This window comes from Pseudopipra pipra, chromosome 10 (assembly GCF_036250125.1).
Source record: "Pseudopipra pipra isolate bDixPip1 chromosome 10, bDixPip1.hap1, whole genome shotgun sequence".
Lineage (NCBI taxonomy): Eukaryota > Metazoa > Chordata > Aves > Passeriformes > Pipridae > Pseudopipra > Pseudopipra pipra.
This window is the reverse complement of record NC_087558.1, coordinates 9,359,227-9,381,590: the sequence shown is the minus strand read 5'-3', so window position 1 is coordinate 9,381,590 and position 22,364 is coordinate 9,359,227. Positions and strand designations below refer to the sequence as shown.

General features: G+C 44.5%; 1 protein-coding gene across 3 annotated transcripts; it reads right to left on the bottom strand.

Annotated features, from left to right (window-relative positions):
- Positions 1 to 2,446: 2,446 nt before the first annotated feature.
- On the bottom strand, positions 2,447 to 22,094 carry RNPEPL1 (arginyl aminopeptidase like 1). 3 transcript variants are annotated; one of them, XM_064666077.1, is made up of 11 exons: positions 21,180 to 22,090; positions 14,563 to 14,703; positions 13,843 to 13,994; positions 13,300 to 13,416; positions 11,911 to 12,146; positions 9,489 to 9,602; positions 8,339 to 8,451; positions 7,552 to 7,660; positions 5,919 to 6,146; positions 5,471 to 5,613; positions 2,447 to 4,808 (listed from the first exon to the last, which is right to left on the bottom strand). In XM_064666077.1, exons 1-11 carry the CDS (start codon positions 21,891 to 21,893, stop codon positions 4,536 to 4,538), a joined length of 2,340 nt encoding a protein of 779 aa, XP_064522147.1. In that variant the 5' UTR covers positions 21,894 to 22,090; the 3' UTR covers positions 2,447 to 4,535. The 3 variants fall into 3 exon arrangements, 2 of the variants coding, with proteins under 2 accessions (XP_064522147.1, XP_064522149.1); XM_064666079.1 differs by having other exon boundaries at positions 4,641 to 4,824; positions 21,180 to 22,094; XR_010433043.1 differs by having other exon boundaries at positions 4,675 to 4,808; positions 5,359 to 5,613; positions 21,180 to 22,094.
- Positions 22,095 to 22,364: the final 270 nt, after the last annotated feature.

Sequence of the window (22,364 nt, the reverse complement as noted above, 5' to 3'; positions counted from 1 at the left end):
GACCTGGTGTTTACAAAAAAGCTTGTTTTTCACACTTGCCTGTGACGTGTTTGAGTCTAAAGGTTATGTCCCCTGGTCCTTGGGTAGAGAGGTCATCTGAATGAGAGAGATCCACAGAAAACACGTGCCTGACTGGTTTGCATCAGAAATGAATACAGAAATCCTCCTCTTGAGCCAACTTTAGCAGATGGAAATGCTCACAGGTAACTGCAGCAGCTGTCCGCCCACAAACAGGTTCTCTGGCCCTTGGTCATGCCCGTTGTACAGACACAAGACTTCTCCCCTGCATACTGCAAATTTAATCAACAAACAAGACTTTTCACGTTCAGTTTTGACCCTTTTAGGAGCAGAAGAAACATTGCTGGCAGTAAGAATAAGGACCCCTCTTGTCCATGGCTCATGTGAGGGAGCTGCAGCTGCGAAGGAGCCAACACAGGAGAGGTCTGTTGGGGGAGGGAGAGGGGAAAAAAGGCCTCTGTGTCAGGAACAGTGAGGCTCTGATTTGTGTGATTTCACCCCTGCGTTCTTTAGGGAACAGCAATCACAGATCACAACTGCATAAATTCCATTAAAGGACAGACTCTAGAAAGCAGGAGGAGTGTTGAGCTCTAACTAAATACAGTAGGCCCAACCTGGAACAGTTAACTAGTTGAACACATAACTATTTATGAGTTATCAGAAAAAGGAAAGAGTTGGATATTATCTTTGTCTCCTAGATACCTTACATGCTTTCCTTGCCCCACTGCAGACTTGGAAAGGGGCAAATTCATGCATTATGCAGCTGATGATATTTTTTTTTGTTAACCTGAACTCTTGGGGAAAAAAGCAGCAGAGAATTTTCTCTGTTGCTTCTTGGCAATCCTGCTGAATTAAACCACTCCTGGAGACACAAACACAGTCCTATTGCTATAGATATTTAAAGTTAAAAGGGATTTGTGTCCAGCTAAATAGCCAGCTCATTTCCATATGAATGAAGACAATCCTTTAGAATAGCATTGATATTTTCATGATTATTTGCCAGCTTTCGGGTTTCATCAACCCCATGTTTGCTTTTGTCTCCAACTCCTGGTGGTTCAAGGACAGGGGGACAAGTAAAAGTGATAGAGCAGCGGTGGCTGGGCCCAACGTGTGTGTTTGTTTCTGCAAATTATGATACATGGAAATTGTTCACAACGGAGCTCTTCCAGTTCTCTGGATCCTAATACCAGAACTAGGAAGGCAAAGGCTTAGTCCCTGCAATATCACTCAGCTGACAGTGGTCGGCCCTGTATCAGAGGAACAGCACAGAGTACCTTTTTGCTTAAGGGAGACTTTGGAAGGGGTGCTTGGGGTTATAGATCTCTCATTAGCTCAGGCACAGCTCCAAACTTCCAGCCTGGCTACCACAGCACACAAGAGCAAGGTGGTACAAAACACCAAAATTAAAACAATGCACAAAGCTGATGCTCCCCTAGATCATACTCCTAAAATGTCAACCTTAATCCCTGTGACACTTTATACCAAATCATATCCCGTCTCCCACCCTTTCTTATCACCTCCCACTTTGCCTTACAATGCATCAACCAACATGGCTATGAAATGCTAAAAAAATTAAGTTAGAAATATTCCATTTTATTAAAGGGTTTGGCTCTTCCGAGCTTTTCCACAAGTGATATTTCTAGATCCCATGTTGCCCTGCTCAAGGCTGCAATGACATAAAGTAATAGTTTGCATTTTCAAAATAAAAAAGATAACCCAATTTCTTGGCATCTGTTTAAATAAAATCAATTTGTTGTACTAATCTGACTTAAACAGATCAGAAATTAACGTACCAAAGATAAAACAAATAAATAGCTTCTATTTAATCAGTCTAATTTGCCTGTCAACGTGAAGTCTACTACAAATCAAGACAGAAAGTAACCTGAAGCACTAATTTATTTTATGTCAACAAAAGGAAGGCTTATCTCTACAAACTTGCTGCCAATTTTTTGCCTCTCCAAAATTAAAATGCACTCCTTGCTCACAGGAGAAACAAAAGTACCTGGAAAAGAATGCATGGAATACTTTAAACAAATCTCACTCTGCTTCTGTGTTTCAGAAAACCAGTCTGACAATAAAAGCCATTTGATGGGATCTCAGAGAGATGATGAGAGCAAAAACACTAACTTAGGTTTCTTTAAAAAGGAAAGAGTCTGGTTCAGGCAGTATTTCCTTGCTCTGATGGGTGTATATGCAAACACACAGCTGATCTCATGTATTTCTATCAGTTGTAGGAACAATAGATAATATTTACTTTTGATTATTTGCTTTTGCCACCTCTCCAGCTTCTTCCTCTGCAGCTTTTAAACAGCTTCCAAACTCCCTCTGTGCTGCACCCCAGAAAAGGACAGAACAAAAACATTGTACCAAGTTAGCTCTTCCACACAGCCACAGCAGAGACGCTAAAAAACTGCCCAGAAGGCTGAACTTGTCACAAAGCTTAGTTTAATTTGACAGTCATCATAAGGCATCCATGTAATGAAAAATTTCCACCAGGGTCACAAATATTCTCCCATGAAATAAACCGAGTTAAAACAGAGGCCTGTGATTCCAAAAGATGCTAGTGGTTCCTGGTCTTGGCCAGGCCGCCGCTGCTGGCAGTGGGGTCCAGGAGGCGCAGCACCAACAGCGGCAACTCCGGAAGTGTAAAGTCAGCTTGTACAAATCTCTTTCAATAGAACAACAAATGAAAAGGAAAGAGATTTGTGCAGAAAACCTCATTCTCCATCCTTTCTGGGAAAACAAAACAGAATTAAAGAGATAATCCCATTCAAGGAGCAAAGAGCAGAGCTTGGAGTTCTGAAGCCCAACAATGCTGATGGCCCATTTTTAAAACTAATGAAGCACTACAGAGGCCTGAGTTTATTATTGCTTTATCCCAGCTCAGCCCAGGCTAAGGCTATGGTGAAGTCCAAATTAATTTAAAGCCAGAAAATGCAGATCCAGTAACAGCACCTAAGTCCCCATCCACACATGGGTGTAAACAGATACTTTTGGTGAAGAAAAAAACAAGCCTCCCAAATTTCCCGCTCTTCCCGTTCTGTGCAGATCCCCATAGCAGGGCTAAAATTTGCCCTGAAGTATAAAACAGTTTCTCTCACATCTCCGTTAGCTGAGCCTCTTGCAAATGTTTCACCTTTTATTCAGACTATCCTGGTGATTCATCAGCTCAGAGATGCCTTGCAGGAGCTCACAGAGGGGCACACGGGCACCCACGTGTTAAAAGTGTTGTGGCACAGAGTCTATGAACCATCGCCTGTACTCTGAAACACCCAAGGACACTTTGCCCTCAAGTTTCCTGAGACCGAACGGCGCAGACAGAAGACAACGTCTCCGCATCCTGCATGGCTGGCCAGTGATCCAGAGAAACAGCACATCTGGTAAATTAAATGGCACCTTGCTCCCACCATAAGTCAGAAAACAGACTCGGGTAAAGTGGGGCTTAAAAGTTTCTCATCAAGAAAAATGGTGCTTCCCTCAGACAGGGCAAACTCTTATTCAGGCAAACATTATTCAAGGCAGTAAAATTTTACCATGGATATTGCCAGGGTTGATTTACAAGCCAAGATATGCTGGGGATCTTAAGAATCTAAAGGTCCTGTTAATTCTTCCAAAAGGACAGAAGACACACAGAGTCTATCTGACAAACACACGTGCCACATATCATGACACACTAACCAAGGTTGCAGCTAGACCAGAATTGATGGCATTTGGGCACCTAATTTTAACTTTTGTGAAAATTCAAGCCTACACATTTCCTTATTGCTTGTCCCATCAAGTGCAAAGGGAAAATGGAGGGTAGGGTTAACTACAGAAGGATTTCAAATCCATCATAGGGTTTCCCGGTTCTTTTTGATATATCTTTTTATATATACATAAAAAGCATTATTATTATTATTATTTAGCCACCTGTGGGCAGGGGGGAACAGGAGCTATTTAAAATTAGTTTCTTATTGAAGTATTAATCCCCTTCCTCCCAAATCACAATACCTTTGTCACAGGAAGGAGCTTAACATGAAAACGTGTTTGCTGCCACTGACAATTCCTGAGTCTCTCCTTTGCAGAACTTTAGCCCAAATATCAGGACAATGACAGCTTGACACATACACACTCCCCAGCAACATACACACAGCAAGTACAACATGCCTCAGTGGCCTCAGACAAAAAAAGAAAAAAAAAAGAAAAGAACCCCACCAATCAACAGATTCGGAGAAACCATCCAGATGAGCCTCAGGAAAGAGAACTATCCACTTTCCATGCAGAAGCAACTGCCCAGGAGTCCCTGCCCAGTATAAACCAAATCAAAATATTCATCACACAGCGGAAGGATATCTCTGAAACCTGGCAGTGTCACACACTGGATACTTGAAGGCACATTTGCTTTGTGTTTTGGGAGAGAAATCCAGTTACAATGACACGCTGCAGCTGCAAGGCTGAGAGAAAGGAGGCAACGCTTGGTATCTTTCCTCTGTTCCTGTCCCCATTTTCAAGCTTTGTGGCTGGCATGAACTGGTGATTTAAGCAGACACGTTGACATCCCTGAGTGAAATGGCACCATTTGTGGCCTCTGAGACTTTGTCCTCAAGCACCATTGCTGGTGTGTCTGTAGTGACTGCTGTAGTGTCTATGGCAGGAAGTGGATTCAAGCCCTGTGATAAGATCTGTTGGATCGTTTTCCGCAAATTGGGGTGCAGCTGGTTTTGGGTCTGGTAAAAAATTTCTAAGGCAAAAGACTTGAGGGTGCCAGTGCAAAGGTCCTCATAAAGTGGAATTGTGTACATCCGAGACATCTGCAAAAAAGGAAAACTGGATAAAAACACTTCAATAAAAGTCAACAAGTTCGGATCTTCTACAGCTACACTCCAACAGCCCTGAATAACTTCACACTGTAGACAAGCAACACGTTTCTTCAAAAGACAGATGAGTCTATTCTAAGTAAGTCTAATGCAAAGATTTTTATGAATGATAATAAAAAAAATCTGCTCTCTGAGCCACTTCCACAAATAACAGGAAGGCCAAGGAGAAGAGGCCACACTGAATACATGCAGTAACCTTTTGCTCCTGCACAATAACAATCACTGAAAGGAGCTCGATGAGCCCTTGCCTTGCTTGAAGTGTAAATATTCAAATAATCACATAATTCAGTAGTGTGAAAACTTCTGGTCTGGAAAAGCCAGGGCTGCTACAAAGCAACACAAAAAATGCATGGGGCAGAGCTGGGACAAGGGTATTGAGTCAGACTAGAGAAGCAGAGATTATCTGTAGGCATTTCAAATTACATCTGCCCATTCCTCCCCGCCCACTAGCAGGTGAGCCATGCTCAGCCCCTTCACAACACACCTGGGCTACACTTGGCCAGGAAGCAGAAGTTCCAAGGTCTTTCACGTCGCATGTCTCATGCACATGTCTCATGCACTGAGAGGTGCAGTGATTTTAATCCAGCAGTTAGTACCTGGTTTTCCAAGAAGCGACGGACTTTGTAAAGGTCTGGATAATAGTCATTTCGGACTACAATCTGCAACCAGCGGATACGGATTTCTGCATTCATGGAGTCCAGCTGAGAGGAGTAACATTCCGAAAGCTTTTTTATCACCTCTGAAGAGAGCACATACACAGAGAAAGAACTATGACCTATTTTGTTGATTTTGAGGGTCGACAGAAAATAACAAATCATAAAATCACAGAATCATAGGATGGGCTGGGCTGGAAAGAACTTTTGAAAATCATCTAGTTCAACACCTCTGCCGTGGGCAGGGACATCTGCCCATCTGACCAGATTAGGTTGCTCAAAGCCCCATTCAACCTGACTTTACGTGAATGGTAAGGTCAACCAGAAAGCTCTTTAGAATTCAATCAATTATTCCAGGAGTAATTTCTGCTTTCCCAATAAGAGTACTCACCATGTGGCAGTGGTGACCCATCCAGCAATCTGTCCAGGAAAAGCACAGTTTGGAACGTTCTCCATTTAGTGAGGTCAACGCTGCTGGCAGCAGCAACAGAGTCCAGGGGCTCTGTGGTCCAGAGTTTGAAGAGTGTCTCCACTGGTCTCGTCAGACTGGATCCCTGAGATAAGTCCGGCTCAGCTAATGGAGGTCCTGTAGCATTGAGCCAACGTTCAAACTCCAGTCCTGGAATGAGGAATACCAAATATGTGGAGCAGGGATCTCTGCAGGTAGCTTGGCTGCCTCAAGGTGCAGGACTGCTTCTAACATAGTTAAGAGAGGTTCTAACAACAGCAAATCAGACCAATCTACAGTTACAGTGGCACAGCAGCGTCACTGGGATAGCCTATGGAACACCTGAAAGAGTGCCAGCAACACCTCTCCAAACCTAACCAGAGCTTTCTAGAGCTCAACATTGCAGCAAGTAAGTACAAAAACCACACATGTAGGGCAGCCAGGCTGACAAGTATCTGTGATCAAACTATAATATAAGACTTCTTGTGCATGCATTCCGCTTTCTCAGGATTATGAGGAGCATTAAAGAAAATTGGGAAAACCTGCTTCATAAGGAAAAAAAAGGGAGATGAGAGGGCTGACTAAACTCTTCCCATCCACCAGTAAAAACGAGCAATTTAAATTTATTTATACAATATATAGCAAAAAAAATGAGTTTCTGCACAAGCAGCAGAGCCTGCTTTCCAATAAAGCTCTTCCCCTTGACCCTTTACCACCTCAGTACTTTCTAACCTCTGGCAATACTTCCTGTTCCACTCCATCTACCCTAAAACTCCTCTCTCCTGCATCCACTGAATATTAGCTAGGTCATAACTAGCCCATGCTGTAATTAACTTTTTAGCCAACCACTGGTCCAAGTAAAACACAGAGCTGCTGAGCTCCTGCTGCAGCTTTTCCCCACAGTAAGTTCACTCATCTACATCTCTCCACAGGCAGTTTCCTGTCCACAAAGCTGAAGGACCCCAGTATCTTTAAGAGCTGTACTCCCCTGCTGGTCTGGTTTAAACTGACCAACGGGTTTAATAACTACCTGCAAGAATGGACAACTGGCACGATAACATTAGTCTTGTTTCTTTAAGCAAGTGGGCTAGTAAGCACCTAGTAGATTACAGACCTTCCATAAATCCACCAATAGCTATAAATAGGGGATATAAGAGAGAGTGAAACATTATGGAAGAGATTTTATGTATGTGTAGGACCCTGGGAAAGTTATAGTTCTCAAAGCATGTTTTCTATAATTGAAATAGATGGAATTTCAAAGTATATTCACCTTTTCCCTGCATTTGAGCATGTGTAAATCTTACATGCACTGATCATTCTGTCTGCAGAGTGAAAGATGAGTTAATGGGAAAGTTAACCAGGGGTCACTCAGCTAATTAATGCCCAAATTGTCAGCAATTTAATATGTTCTCATTCCCCGACACAGTAACAGCAACAATAAATTCTGTCACAAACCTGGCTGTTGCCGAAGGGTTTTGTTCGCCTTAGCATTTTCCAATGCATCCTCCAAGCAAAGCACAAAATTTATCATCCAGATTTTCTACAGTGTTTACAGTTAACTAAGTAAATCTCCTACCTGCTTTGCTCTCAACACATTGCTCTTTCAGCTCTGGAAAAAAATTCAGGAAGGAATCCAGAAGATCTTGAGCCACAACGCTGGTAAATTTGTACTTCTCAATGTAGGCCTGAAAGAGTAAAAAGTTCAAATATGGTTAGGAGAAAGACAGCTTCCTTTTGATGTGGAACCACTGCATGCAACAACAACGAACAAATAGAAACAGAAGAGTGAGACCAAGCATCTGAAGATTTAAAAGAAATATTCAAGAAAAATATTCTCTCTCTTTGCCCAGACGAGTGAAGCACCATAAGAAAAAATTGAGTAGCTGCAAATACACTGACAGCTCCGTACCATTTCTTCTACCTTTTCAAAAACAAGCCAGTAGCTGATAATTTTCTACAGGTTTTGCAAATGTGCTCCAAGGCCGCAACCTGCCCTTTGTCACCCTGGCAAAAAAACAAGCAGCTAACACTTCTTAGTAGTGAATCAAGCCACATCACTCCACTCACAGGCAATCTGTGCTGGAACAGCTTTCTAATTACTTGGAGAAGAGAACAAGAGATAACAAAAATAAACTACTACTCTGTATGTAGCATCTCATAACCTCAGAATCTAAAAAATCTCGTAGAAAGATTCATCTAGGTTGACAGACAGGCCCGCAATATCCCTCCATCTCAGACACAACTGTGTTCAACTTTACCCCTAGCAATTAGCCACAGTGACGAAACCCAGTAAAAAAAGAACCAAACAACAACAAAAAAGCAGCTCTAAATTGCAAGAGAAGCACGAGCTTATTCACACTCACTCTTAGGAAGGAGTCAAAGTGTCTTGGGTCACCACAAAGCTGGGACAGGTAGTAAACAAAGCAGTAGCCTTTCTCATAGGTGAAGAGGTTCATTAAATTACTGGGATTTACACCTGAAAGGAGAAGACAACGTGATAAGACACTCTAATGAGGACAGTGATTTCCAGCCCTTCTGAATATACAGACCCCTCAGAGATCACCAAGTCAAAACATAGTGACTTAAAAACGCAAACAAGTCTGTTGTCAGTACATTTAAGTTACTACAGTAAATCAAATGGATGCAGTCAAACACACAACCTGATAAATAATAATTAAAAACCCAATTATTGTAAGGCAAGTACTAATTCCCAGTGGAACAAGTCACTCTAAATTAGAGGTCACAGAAAACATCTGAAAACAAATCCTTTTCTCATTTTTCAGTGCCAAACTCAGGGAATTGCCATACCACAAATTTTCAAAGATATCAATATAAGGTAATCATTACTTGCTCCTCTTTTGAAACTTCCAACATGTGCTTTTCCATTCGGTTCCAGTATCATCTCCACTTGCATTTGAGGTTGTTTTAAATACCACCTAGACTGAAAACTGCTTCACCTCACCAACAGTGACCACAGACCTAGAGAACTATCAGTGAAGAAGATACACAGATCTGGAGTGCATTCATGCATCTGGCTCAGGGAATAACCAAACAGCCTCTGCAAAGCTCAACTTGGAGCAAGTGCCTATGTTTATCGGCATGCTAAATACACACATACGTAGATCTTACATGAAAACATAAAACCAGGAACATTTAATAGCAGAGGATTTCATGTGATGTTTCCAAATATGTCCATTATAAACTACTTTATTTTATAAATTCAGAATTTCAAGCCCATACAGCTTTCAAGGCAGTTCTTCAAACTCTTTCTATGCAGTGAGTCTGTTCTGTTCTTACACAGAACAATATTTGTAAAGACAAGTTATCTAGATTCAAAGAAAACTTCAAGGCCAAGTTTCCTTACTTACTCTTAGCCTGGTTTACAAACCAGTATTTCTTTTTTCTTTCTTTTATAAATGATATGTAAAAATCAATCTTTTTTTTTCTATCTTCCAGCAGTGATATTCAAATGTGTGTAATTTTGTGTACATTAGCCTCTGCCAAAAGCAATACCTGGCTCCAGTTTAACCTGAAGCTTGCTGACTGGGTTGTCTTCTCCAAGGAGCTTCATCTGTCTGTGGAGAGCATCGAGGCGGAACGCAGTCTCCAAACATGTGAAGGCAGCTCCTACCCCAGAAAATAACTTGTTAGTTGTGGGAAAATGACCAGCAAAACCTGACCTGTGCAGGACTAGCACAGCTACAAAGTAAAAGCTGCCAAAGGTACAAAAGACACAACAGCAAGACAGAATCACAGTAACGTAATGGCAGAGAAACCTGAGTGCAAAACATCCTTTCAATTTGTAGTGGAAGTCAGAACCTAACCCAGTGCATTTCCTCACTGATTATGGAAGCAGGCTGCACTGAAAAACAAAGCAGCATGAAAACTACACTAGAGTTACATCCTTGACATCATCTTATCAATTCTTGCAAGATAAGCAGAGCAGCATTGAAATAAGTATTCTACAGGTAACTTTCAGGGAGCAATCAAGTACTACAAAAACATAATGCCACTGGTAGAAGAGTAGACACCATTTCAAGTTGCCAATAAGTAAGTTGCCAATAAGTAAATGTCACCTCTGGGTGAAAAGAGAAAAGGATTAGATTTGGTTGGTATATTACTGATCCTTGTATCTTTTTTAACCTTTATCTATCATCCTACCCATATTTTGCCATACATTTTTCACCTTGCACTCATTAGGGCTTTTTACAGCTGTGACTGGGTAGGCCATTCCTTCTCTTCTCCCTAACTGCAGTGCAGAGCATTCCATGCTTTCAAGCTAAACTAGCTGTATTACACTGGCAAGTCAAGAGATCTTTCCTATGCCCTTGCACATGATAAAGGCAGAAGAAAACTGATTTTCAGATTCAGAAGATACTTAACATCCATAACTATTAACATTTTAGTCTTCTTTGCTAAGTTTTCAACTTGAGCGATAGTGTTTGTTACATAGATCCAATCTCAGAGTCTCAATGTATGAAACACTAGAATACAATAAAAGCAAAATCAAAGTGAATCAAGAAGCAGGATATATTTGAAAGACAGGAGAACCTGTATGAGCAGAGCAAGGGGCGGATGTGCTTCCCAGGGGAAAGCAAGAACCAGGATAGCTAGTGTTAAGGGCAATTACTTCAAGCTGCAGGGAGAAGGATTAAGCAGGATCCAAGAGCTGTGGTAGTCAGTGGACTCAAATTTCTCTAAACAGGGTCATTATAAAGATGCGTTTTTATTAACAACAGAAGATACTCCAGAAATTATGTCAGAAATGGCAAGATTTAGATCAGAGGTTTGTCTTAGAAACAAAATACAAGATAGAATGGAAAAAGAGCTTACTAAAGAATGGCACAGGGAAAGGCATTTCTTAGTTTCCTAACAAATGCTTCTTGAAACAACCAGTTCTAAATTTCAAGAGAACAGACCAAAATCAGCAAAGAGCTTGTTCTGTGTCAGAGGGACAGACTAAGATGGGACAGAGAACAGGTCTTCTGACCTACTCATATCACTGCCATGTATAATGTGACTTAGGACAGTCCTAACCACTGAGAATTACTCAACATAAAAGCAGCTTTCAAAGACATATAATATGCAATGTAACATCTCCATAGATGCTCAGAGCACTTCCTTCCCTAAACATAATCATTATTGGTTCATCTCCAAAAACAATATACATGAATAAAAACATAGGCAATCTTCTAAACACTTTTGCTGCCAAGATTTCCAGTAATTTTTCCAAGATTGTTTGCAGTAGACATGTAAGAATACACATGGAACTGGCTTTTAAGAACATAACAGGACAAACTACAAAACCGTGTGTTCCCATTATTCACTTCAGCAAAAAGCCAATTAAATTTAAAAACAAGAGGAATGATTTACTACTTATACATTCTAAAGGCAGCACCAACAACTGGACTGTGAAATTCACTGACATAAGCAAAGGCAGGGCTGTACAGTCCCGCAGGAAGCCTCCAGCAGATAAACAGACAGCTATATAAATGTATACATTTTTTTGTGCTATTGCCATCGTTCATTCTAACAGCAGGTACCTACTAACTGATCAGGATTAGAAGGACACCTGTTCAGAGGACAGTTATTTCACAATGCAACCCTAATAAGATTCCTTACATCTTTCTCTGAAGTATCTTCTGCTCACCTTGCTCTGACATAAGAACACCTGCCTGGGACTCAACAGTAGTTCCAAAGTCCCTACAACACTGTGCTAATACACCTCACTCAAAGCCCCTGTTACCACATCAGGTGTTGATTCCACCCAAAACCAAGACAACATCAAACTCTAAGCATTTAAAGTGCTCAATGCAAAGTTTGTGGCTGAAAACCAGCTCCCTACAGACTTTTGAGCTTCCAAGGCAAATATCCCACTGCAGCCAACTCTGTTATGGTAAGGTGTAGACAAGGAGACACGTTTCTGCAGGTGTACCGTAGGTCTCGGTGGTGATCCGGCGCTGCGCGTAGGTGGCCAGGCCCTCGCTCAGCCACATCTCCTCCCAGGTGGCGTTGGTGACTGCATTGCCAAACCAGCTGTGGGCAACCTCGTGGATGACGTCAATGATCAAAAACTCATCGCTCTCCAGAATGGAAGAGATGATGAAGGTCAGGCATGGGTTTTCCATAGCAACAATAGGGAAGGATGGAGGAAGAAAAACAATGTCATATCTAAAATTAAGGAGAGAGGGGAGAGAGGAGGTAAGTAAACTACAGCTGTTTCAGAAGAGACACAGTAACATTTTCCTTTCTTTAGGAAAGGCTCATCCGAAACCTTTATGTGACTTCGTGAACAAACTTCCTAGACCAGTGGTGCCTAGTTCTTCTGATCAGGGAATCAAGTATTTATTCTGTTGGCCAAGGACCTGCTCACATTTCAACATAAAGACTTGACAGTCTTTTCATGTGCAGCAGATCCAGCACTTCCCAAAAGCATCATGCTCCCTTCACACACACAAACTCATCACAAATTGTGTATCTGAGAGCCAGAACCACTAAGTTTACACTACATACAGCAGTGTAACACAGTGTTGAGTCTCCAAAGGCCTCCTGGAAAAAGAGAGACTGGGAAGCTATCAATGAATTAACTGATTTGGTCTACATGCAGTGTCAGCAAAATAACTCAGATCTGTCTGCTTCAGAACACAACAATATTTGGTTTGTTTTCTAAATTTCTCTACCAATGATCAGCACTGGCACACTGGGCAATGTTGCCAGATTACTTCAAGTAACATTTCGTAAGTTAACAACAATGAGATCTTCCTGCTTACCTTTAGCAAAGAAATATAGGAAGCCTTGGTAAACATGGTCTCTCATCCAAAGAATGAAATTATTCTCTTAAAAACATTCTTTTGTAATACATAGTCAAGCTTAATTCAAGAAGTATTAATGTTGGTTTTGGGGACTTGGACTCTCAATGACTCTGTACTGAGATTTTCATTATCTTCAGGCCTACCACAATAAATACATCACATCTCAAGTGCCACATGCAGAAATAAATGAGATAAATAAAATAGCCACACATTTTAAATGGTGTCTGGCCCAGTGCTGGGCTTGCATCACAAAACACCTTCATTCCTTAGGAAAGATCCACTGTTTAGAAACCTCCATTCTGACCCATAAACCCGGTAAAACACGTCTGTGCCTCCATGGTCCTCACTGCCACTTGTGGAGACAAAAACTCTGGAGTTTGTTTTCAACTACTACAATCATCAGTTGAAATGCTCATTTGCCTTGCTATTGCATAGGGAGAAAGCATGATCATTTCTCAATATTGTTTTATTTTGTTCCCATTATACATCCCTGGGAGACTGATTAAACTCACCTTCCCCATATATAGGGGCCATACAGACTCTCTGCAGCAGTCAACCAGCGTTCAACAATGCCAGAAAGCTTGCTGATGGCTGTTGGCAGCAGGCAAGGCTCTGCCCACACTCTGCTCCTGTCAGAAAACAGAAAACATCAGGTGATACTTCAGCAAACTGAATTATCTCTTAGAAAAAATAGTCTGACTGCTCAATACACTTCCATGTATGGTAATAGTGAGAGGAGGCCTCCCGTCAGACTCGGGCCCTCCTCGGCTAACGCTCCATGGCAAGAGGTAACCAAAGATCCCTACAATAAGGCAACGAAAAAGCAGCTGTAATGACTGCAGGGGACAACAGGCAGCATTTATGAAAGAGGAATATATCTTTGCCAGTGCAGTGCCATGAATTTCTTTACACCCAACTACACCTCAAACTCTCTCAACACTCACAGCTCATGGACCCAACTGTTCCAATATTACTGACTCAATGTCATTGGTACTTACAACACAAAGTACTGTACAGAGACAGAAAACGCAGAATCAACTCACTGCAAACCTTACCTTGGGCCTATGTCTGCATGTATAAGGTCTCCTGCCACCAGGGCCACTAAGTAGGCAGGAACTGGATATTCCATGTAAAATTGATATACACCTTCCTCTTCTAGGTAGGAACTTTGGGTGGCACTCATCAACACCTGTATGCCTGCTGGAGCCTGGAAGACCAACATCATACACATCAGCTCACCAGATGATCACAGCTGAATGACTACACCACAGATCTCTTGTTTATTTTCATCTGTCTGAGGATGTACATTAAAAACAATCATTTTAGATAACACAGAACGTAAGATTTCTGTGAGGTTTTTATACCACAACCTGCCCAGCCCATGAAAACATACCAACCAAAAATATTACTTCTCCTATATGCCAGCTGCCCCAAAAGCACTCACATATCAAATTATTGCATTTATACAAGATGCAATATTATTTGACACTACTGGAAGAACCAACCAAATTCTCTCTCATATTATCCATTTCACAATTACTCTTTCAACATTAAGTATAGGGGAGCAAGACCCAAGTGTGATAGGCAGCAGAGTTACCTTCGTGGCACTACTCTGATTCTGGCCCAAGAACCAGAACGGGACTTAAAAAATGCAGTATTTTTTATAACTCTGAATCACAGTTAATATTTTTATCATGTGTACATACATGATGTAACTATGCTTTCACAAGTGAACAGCAACTAAGAGCTCCATTCCCAGGCATTCGGCCCCTTACCTTGACAGTAGCTGAGTAGGTGCATTTCACTGCAGGGGTGTCAAAGCAGGGGAAGAAGGAGCGGTTACACACCGAGTGGCCCTGCGTGAAGACAAATGGCTTGGCATTGCCGTACGTCAGCTCTGGATCCAGCCACCAGATCTGTTAAAACATGACGTGAAGAAGAGGTGAGGGAAAGGGACGACACAGGGATGAAGTGCCAAAAACTAAATCTGAAATCAAGAGGATTGTGGGGGAGAAACACCACCTCTGTTGTTTGGCTCCCTAGATGAATACCTGGCATGGGGCACATTTCCATTTCTAACAATACATCTTTCTACTCCTGTTTATTTGCTGGGACTGCTCAGAGGAATTTCTTACTGCCTGACCACTGAGTGGTGACACCCTGCATAGTGACTTCCAGCCATTCACTATTTCTGTTCTGTCAATTTGCTTGGTTAATAGCAAGTCCCTAACCAACATCCACACAACCTTCTTCTCAGAGGGAATACTCTGGATATCTTCATGTTTATAACTCAATTTGAACAGGAGTAGAAGGGGACAGGTAACACAAGCTGTGGAAAAAAAAAAAAACACAAACCACCCAAAACAAACCCAAATCCACAAACTAAAAAACCCTGAGGCTGAACAGTGTACACAACATTATCTGTGACCCTGACACTGCCCTCCTGGCTGAAGCATCAAACATTTTGACACTATGCAAAAAAGTCGGTATATGTAAGAAACATCTGGTCAAGGACACTGGAGGCCCCTTTTTACAGAATGGATAAGGAGATTCTGGGTGGTCACAAAAGCAAAAACCAACAAAACACAACACTGAGCATGTCAATTTTCAGTACCAAACAGCAAATAAATCACAAGTCAGACCCTCAGCAAATAATTAGAATAGATTAAGAATAATAAGAAAAAATGCAATTATTTGCCTTTTGTTTTTTCTGTTTCAAATGTTTGTGCTTTCACATGCTCCCTGCCTCCAACTTTGAAGTGTAGGAGCAATTTTAAATAAGGATTTTCTTGTAATCCTAGAACTCTGGAGCTGAACTTTAATGGAAAATATCAAATATTGTGAAACTTGCAATAAAGCTGGAACCACTGGAAGTCTTGGGAACAATCAAGCACAAGGAATAAAACTTCTGAGTCTGCTGAATTCTTAGATCAAAGGAACCAATAAATCTGAAATCAGGGAACAGCAGTTAGTGCAGACATTAGTTCAGTTCTGGTCCTCAAGGGAAAGCAATGAAACACAGAGGAGAAACCTGAGTACTAAGTCTGCTCATGTTTTAACAACATATTACAACTCTGTCTCCTAGTTAACCTGTCTTCTGGAAGTTAAAGTTTTCTCTCTCTCCTGTCCTATCAGGTTACTCTTTGTTATCTTCTCTTGCCTTTAGACCTTTTTCCTCAGCTGCCAGTGTACTCCTCTCCCAAATCATCCACTGCAGCAGCACCCCCGGGGATCAGTGAAAGGTAAAGACAGGAAACACACTGTCAGCAGCTTCCAGTTGTTCACATGGAGGCTCACACTTCCACTGGAAAACGTTTGGGTATTTTCAGGTGGGAGGCATCACAAAATTAAAAACCTCTACGCAGAAGTAACATTAATCTCAGAACAGCATTCTTATCTTGAAATTTGGTTTAAGATTATCCTCTTCTGTTTGAGCCTCCAGGGCCAGAAACACGCTTAAAGCAGGACTCAAGGCTCAGGCTGTGCCACTGTTCACATCCACGGGCTGCATTTCAGCGTAGCACTGCCCACACTCCTGGGTCACAGCCCAGGGGCACTACGTAGCTACAGATTTCCACTCCATGGATACCTGCATTTCACAGCAATGAATATTGTCTGTGCAATGTGACATTGTGGAACTGGAGACAACTATTCCAGAAGGCATTTGGGGACATCTGTCTCATTAAACCCCACGGTATGAAACTAATAGCTTCCGCCCAGATCACACATTCACAAAAAAATGCAAGTGCTGTGTTTTAACCCAGAGTAGTAGCTTTCTAATGATCCAGGGAGGAGGCTCAGAAATTAAACTTTTAAAGATCTGCCCAAATGCCAACTGTTAAAAGCACTCCTCTGATCCGTAGCTTTGTGCTTGTGTCACAAAGTCTGACTTATGTAAGGTTGGCCCTGAAGAGACTCATCCTCAAAATGTTCTCTTTCCTTTGCTTTTTGAGAGACAGAAAAGGCTAACAAAGAAAACAGAAAGATAAGGCACCACCAGACCTAAGCTGCAACACCTAAGTAGGAAGGAAAAAGGGCTGACAGACGATGTCTTTAGAGCAGAGAGATAAGGGGAAGTTCACCCTGAGCAGGGCAGGAGGAAAACACAAGCAGGAAGGGGAGGGAAACTGAGAGCTGATTCTTGTTTACAAGAAACTCCATAAATAAGGACAATTTCTTTTCAACCAATACCCCTTTATTTGACATTTGGTTGAAGTTAAATGAAGCACCAGCCCCACAAGCCAAGAGGGAAAACATTTGCAGAGGATGAAGTATTTTTTTCCCCTGTTTTCTAATGTCTGCAGCTACATGGCAAGCCTCCGTCTCTCTTTCCAGAGGCACTTGGAACAATGATGAAAGTTATCCTGAAACAATATAAATAGATCTGTAATATAAATAGACCAGGCTATGCCACTGGACAGAGGCAGGGCTATGGGCTGGGGAAAACGAGTAAAAGCAGCACCCCAGAAAGGAGTGTGAGGCACAGGGTGCTGCTGGGGCAGGCCATGGAGCCCTGCACAGGGACAGAGTGGCATTGGGGGCTGTATCATCTACTCCACATCCAAATCCCTCCTGCGCTTCCCTTGGGAAATACACATGACATCATCATAATGCTCTTCCTTTTTATCTAGCTTTCCATGTATACAGGAAAGCTGTTTCACACATTAACGCTGTTCTGTGATGCAATTCAAGCGAAAAAAAACCCTGCTGCATGGTTCCTCTGCTGCACAGAGGCTTTGGGCAGCCCAGGCTTCACCCTGCCCACATACTGCAAGAAGCTCCCACTTTATAAGACACCTGCCAAGAGTATAATTTTTATTGACTTAGATCATAATCTTTTACCCAAATCTGGCAGACAACAAAGGCAATTAGCTAAGCCTCTTTCAGTTTTAAATCCCTCCATGTTTCTACATGTATTATTGATGACGGTCCCAGGAAGAGCTGCAACGACACAGCTTCTGTTCTAGGCAAACAAGCCACTCCATCTGATGACAAAGTAAACCAAACTCCTGAGATGCAGAGCATGTTACAGGAGCAAGGCACACCTGGGCAGGAAATCACTGTAGGGGGACTGAGAAATTCAAGACAAATCTAAGGAACACCTGAGAAGTTTCAGCACTGCAAAGAGGGTTGTCCTTTTTGCTAAATCCCGAGGACGAGGAAGTGCTATCATTTTTTATACCAGAACACAGAGCCGGATTTTTATTTAAGGAAAGAAAATAGCACTGATGTTAAGATGTACACTGCCAAATCAGAGGTGTGACACAGTGGGCAAGAGAGAGGTGTAAATTTTTCTCTCTAGGGAAAAAAAAAACCCCAAAACGAAAATATCATGCAAGAGTATTACTTGAGGGGTGAGGGAAAAGAAGGGGAGGAAGAGCAGAACTACAGTCCCTGACACACCTGATCAGTGTGTGCCTTCAGCCCACACTGTGAGAGATACAAAATGATGACGACAGTCTTGCCTCTGATGGAAACTGGTGATGTACCAAGCATATGGTTTCCTAACAGCACAGGGAGCTGGAATGCTCTGTGAAAGGCAGATTTAATCTCTCAGCTGTCTCTCAATGTCCATCAAACAATCAAAGATCTTGGCTCCTTCCTCCACATGAGAAATAATGGAACAGTCAAATAACATATCCAGATGGCTCAAACCAAGTATATCAAGACAAAAGGTTTCCAATTTTAAACACTCTAGTATCTCTGCTGCTGATCTTACTGCCAACACATTCACACTTCACTGCAACATGAATTTACTGTTTTATAGGTCCCATAAGTATGTTTAGGGTCCCACAGAAAATAAACCCTGACCTAAGGACAATATATTCCTAGAATGGCCAAAGAAAACAGAACTCCTAGAAGAGAGAGGTCTAACATTGTAAAGTTGCCTCACTGACACAGAGAAAAGGAAGGGACAGGATACGTACAAGACACAAATATAAACAAGTTCACCCTTATACATATATGGGTTACTCTTCCCTGTTAAAGTGCAACACTGGGCTGGAAAACAGTAATGACAGAGAGCACTACAATAGCACCAAACCACTTTGGATCCAAAAAAAATAGTTCAGCATACTGAACATGAAGGGCTAGAACAGGTGCTACTCGAGGACAAATATTCTGCCAGCCAAAACCTACAATTGTGAGCGAGCAAACACAGTAGGATTTATGTCAGTGAGCATGCCTGTTTCTACTTTCCAGTATCACTCAGGAAGGGCAGTGCATGCCCCTGACTCTGACCATCAATAATCTTTTGACATGAGTCCTTGCAGCTTCATTTCAACTGAAGCAGTACACACTATTAAAGGCACAATAAAGACTTCAAAAGACAGGATGAGAATAGCTAGTTCACCTCTGATCCAGGGGGAGCAAGAAAACAATAGAGGGAATGGAAGAAATTTTCTGCTCTTAGCATCCTCAGATATGGGACATCCACATGGGACGGTGTGTGGGGCCAAGGAGGCAACACACTAATGCAAGGTGAAACTAAAGGACATCACATCAACCAGTGCCCTGCACCTTCCAGTGGTCTTCAGGTCATTCCTGAGACTCAGATGAGTACTGCACTACATCTGAGATCATCTCTCCACAGACTCAGCAGGACAGGCTGCCCCTTTGGCAACAGAGCTGGCAAAAACCAGGGGTAAGCACAGGCCAGCCTAAAATAAAAGTTTGTTCAAGAGGAGGAAAGCGTGTTATCATGTACTTCGGGAGGTCTAGATCAGCCAGACTGAGAATGATTGCACACAGCAATGCCAAACTAGCTTTAAAGCTTTCTCACTACAAAAAAGGCAGAGAGTGGACAAAGAAACAGGTTCCTTCACAAGCCTTGGGAAAAAAATAAAGAACGGAATCTTCTGAACTCACTGTGGGCTACATGGAAGAGTACTGTACAAGGAAATATTAAAACCAGGAGTTCCTGAGGTGAAATGGAACAATATCCAAGTGGATCTGAATTTAAAAGTGCCAGAATCTTACTTCATTTTTACACTTTAAGGGAAGGACTAAAACATTAAAAAGGCACCATGTGACCACAGGAAACTTCTGTCAATAAAAACCTTCATGTGCAACTCACTGTTCCGAGTGAGCCAATGTATTAAGACTACCTAGATGATTCTGAGGATGAAATTAATTTCTTGAGCTTCAATGCAGTATTGAAATCAGACAGAAAAACATCCAGCAAACTCATTCTATTCCGCGACGCCTTCCTATCATGAGGAAAGGGCTACTATTTACTTGCTGTTGGGCTGTTTTCCAAGAAACTGTTATGTTCAATTCCCGCTCTTGTTAAATACCTTGTAACAGTGGAATAGATCCACTCATTTACAGATTTTGACCAGTGCAACAGCAACACCAAACCAGTGGGCTGAGTCAATTCCTCTAAGCAAGACAGAGGCAGCAAAGTTGCAATATTCTCAGAAAAATGTTCCTTTTGCAAATAGATTCATGAAGCACATAATGAAAATCACATCAGTTTAGTTCTCAACCTGAACTGACTGTACAGTAACAAAAAGAATCAATATTCCAGTGATAACTTCATGTTTTCACTGTCATAACTTCTTAAAAGCACAAGATCTGCTAGGCAGCACCTAAAAGGCCAGGAACAAACCGCTTCTAAATACCAGGGGTTTAAAAGAAGAGACAGAATTTACAAAGCATCTCGCTGACGAAGAAAGCTAATCAACAGAGACGTGGAAGCACCTCCACGACCACATCCAAACAGGTGTTTGGGGCCATTTCTCATCCCTTTTTTCCAGCAGATAACTTGTAGAAACATGTGGAATCACCCCTGTTCTTCTCAAAGCTCCTGACCACAGCTCTTTGGAACGTCAGCCTGGGTGTGCAACGCCTGATTTTTTAAGTGCCTGGCAAAACCCCCAGGGAAACTCCTGCATTGTGGATGACATAACTTATCTTGAAGAACTGAGTCGAGGCAAGAGTTTACAAATTTTCCCTCTCCTCGTCAACGACTGTAATGCCCTTAAAGGACGAAAAACTTTTAAATTACTATCGTGGTGGGGGACGAACAGCCTTGGGGGCCGCGGAGATAGATGGGGGAAGGCAGGAGGGAGATCGGCTGGGTCGGTACGAGCATCGCCGCTGAGTGCGGCGGGTGACCGCGGGCGGGGGCTGGCACCGCCGAGTGCCCCTGCGGGCAGGGACAGATGCTGCTGCCGAGCGGGCAGGCGCTGCCCGGCCATGGGGGACGGAGACAGGAACAGAGGGGCTGCCAGTCAGATACCTCCCAACGCCTTCGCTGCGAGGCCGAGGCGCTTCCCCGACGGTCACTCACAACAGGAGCAAAGATGCGCGACAGGCGCGGGTGGCACGGGAGGACTCCGCCAGCCACCCCGGGACCCCGTTTCCTACATTACCACCCCCCGGTACTCACGGCGGGACCGTCGGCCGTGGTGTAGCGGACGATGATTTGGAAGGGCTGGTGCGGCTGGAGGGCGGCGGGCAGGGAGACGGTGAGGGACGAGCCGTAGTCGGTGAACGGGTCCACCCTGAAGCCGAGCGGGCAGGCGGAGCAGGGCGGCTGGGCGAAGAGGGGCAGCGGCGGCGGCGGCTCGGCGGCGGGCGGGGGTCCGGCGGGCGGGTCCCCTGGGGGGGCGGCGGGGGGCAGCGGCCCGGCGGCGATGCAGGGCGCCGAGAGGAAGGTGGTGGTGGCGGGCGGGCTGGCGGCGCAGGGCGGCGCGCAGGGCGGCGGCGGCGGCGGGCAGGGCGGCGGGGGCGGCGGGGCCGGGGCGGCGGCGGCCTCGGCGGGCGAGAAGGCGAAGGCGCAGGGCGCTTCCCCGGCGGCGGCGCGGCGGAAGGCGGCCGAGAGGACGCGCAGGGCCGGGTGCACGTCCAGCACCAGGGCGCGGGGCTGCGGGCGCAGCGCGCAGAGCTCCAGCACCAGGCAGCCCGCCAGCGCCCGCGCCTCGGGCCGCAGCTCCAGCCCCAGGTGCAGGTGCCGCAGGCTGAAGAGCTGCGAGCTGGACGCCGACGCCACGTCCGGCGGCGGCTCGGGAGGAGGCGGCGGGGCCGGCGGCGCCTCCGGCCCGGCCGCGGAGCCCTTGCGGCAGCAGCACAGGCCGGGCGGCCGCGGAGCCGGAGCCGCCATGGAGCGGTGGCGGAGGAGGAGGAGAAGGAGGAGGAGGAGGCGGCGGCGGAGGCGGCGGCTGCTATGTGAAATCCATGGGCGGGCGGGGAGGAGGGAGGCCCCGGCGGCCGGAGCGGCCGGGGCGGGGAGGGGGAGGCGGAAAGGACCGGCCGGGAGAGCGCAGGGCCCGGGCCCGGACGGCAGCGGCGGGCGCGGCCGCCGGGGGGCGCCGCGGGGGCGCCGGGGGGCGCTCGGGGGTGGCCCCGCCCCGCCCGGCGGCTGCGCGCGCACGCGCCCCGCCCTCACAGCGCCCGCCCGCCCTGCCCGCCGCTGCTCCTGCTCCGGACCCGCTCCCGAACATCCACTCGTCCGTTCATCCATCCACAGGCGTGGGCGCTGCACGCCCAGCCAGGCCCACGCGTGCGGACCCGCGCACCGGCGGCTCCATCCAGCCGCGCCCCCTGTTCAGTGCGAACCCGCCCACACCGACCC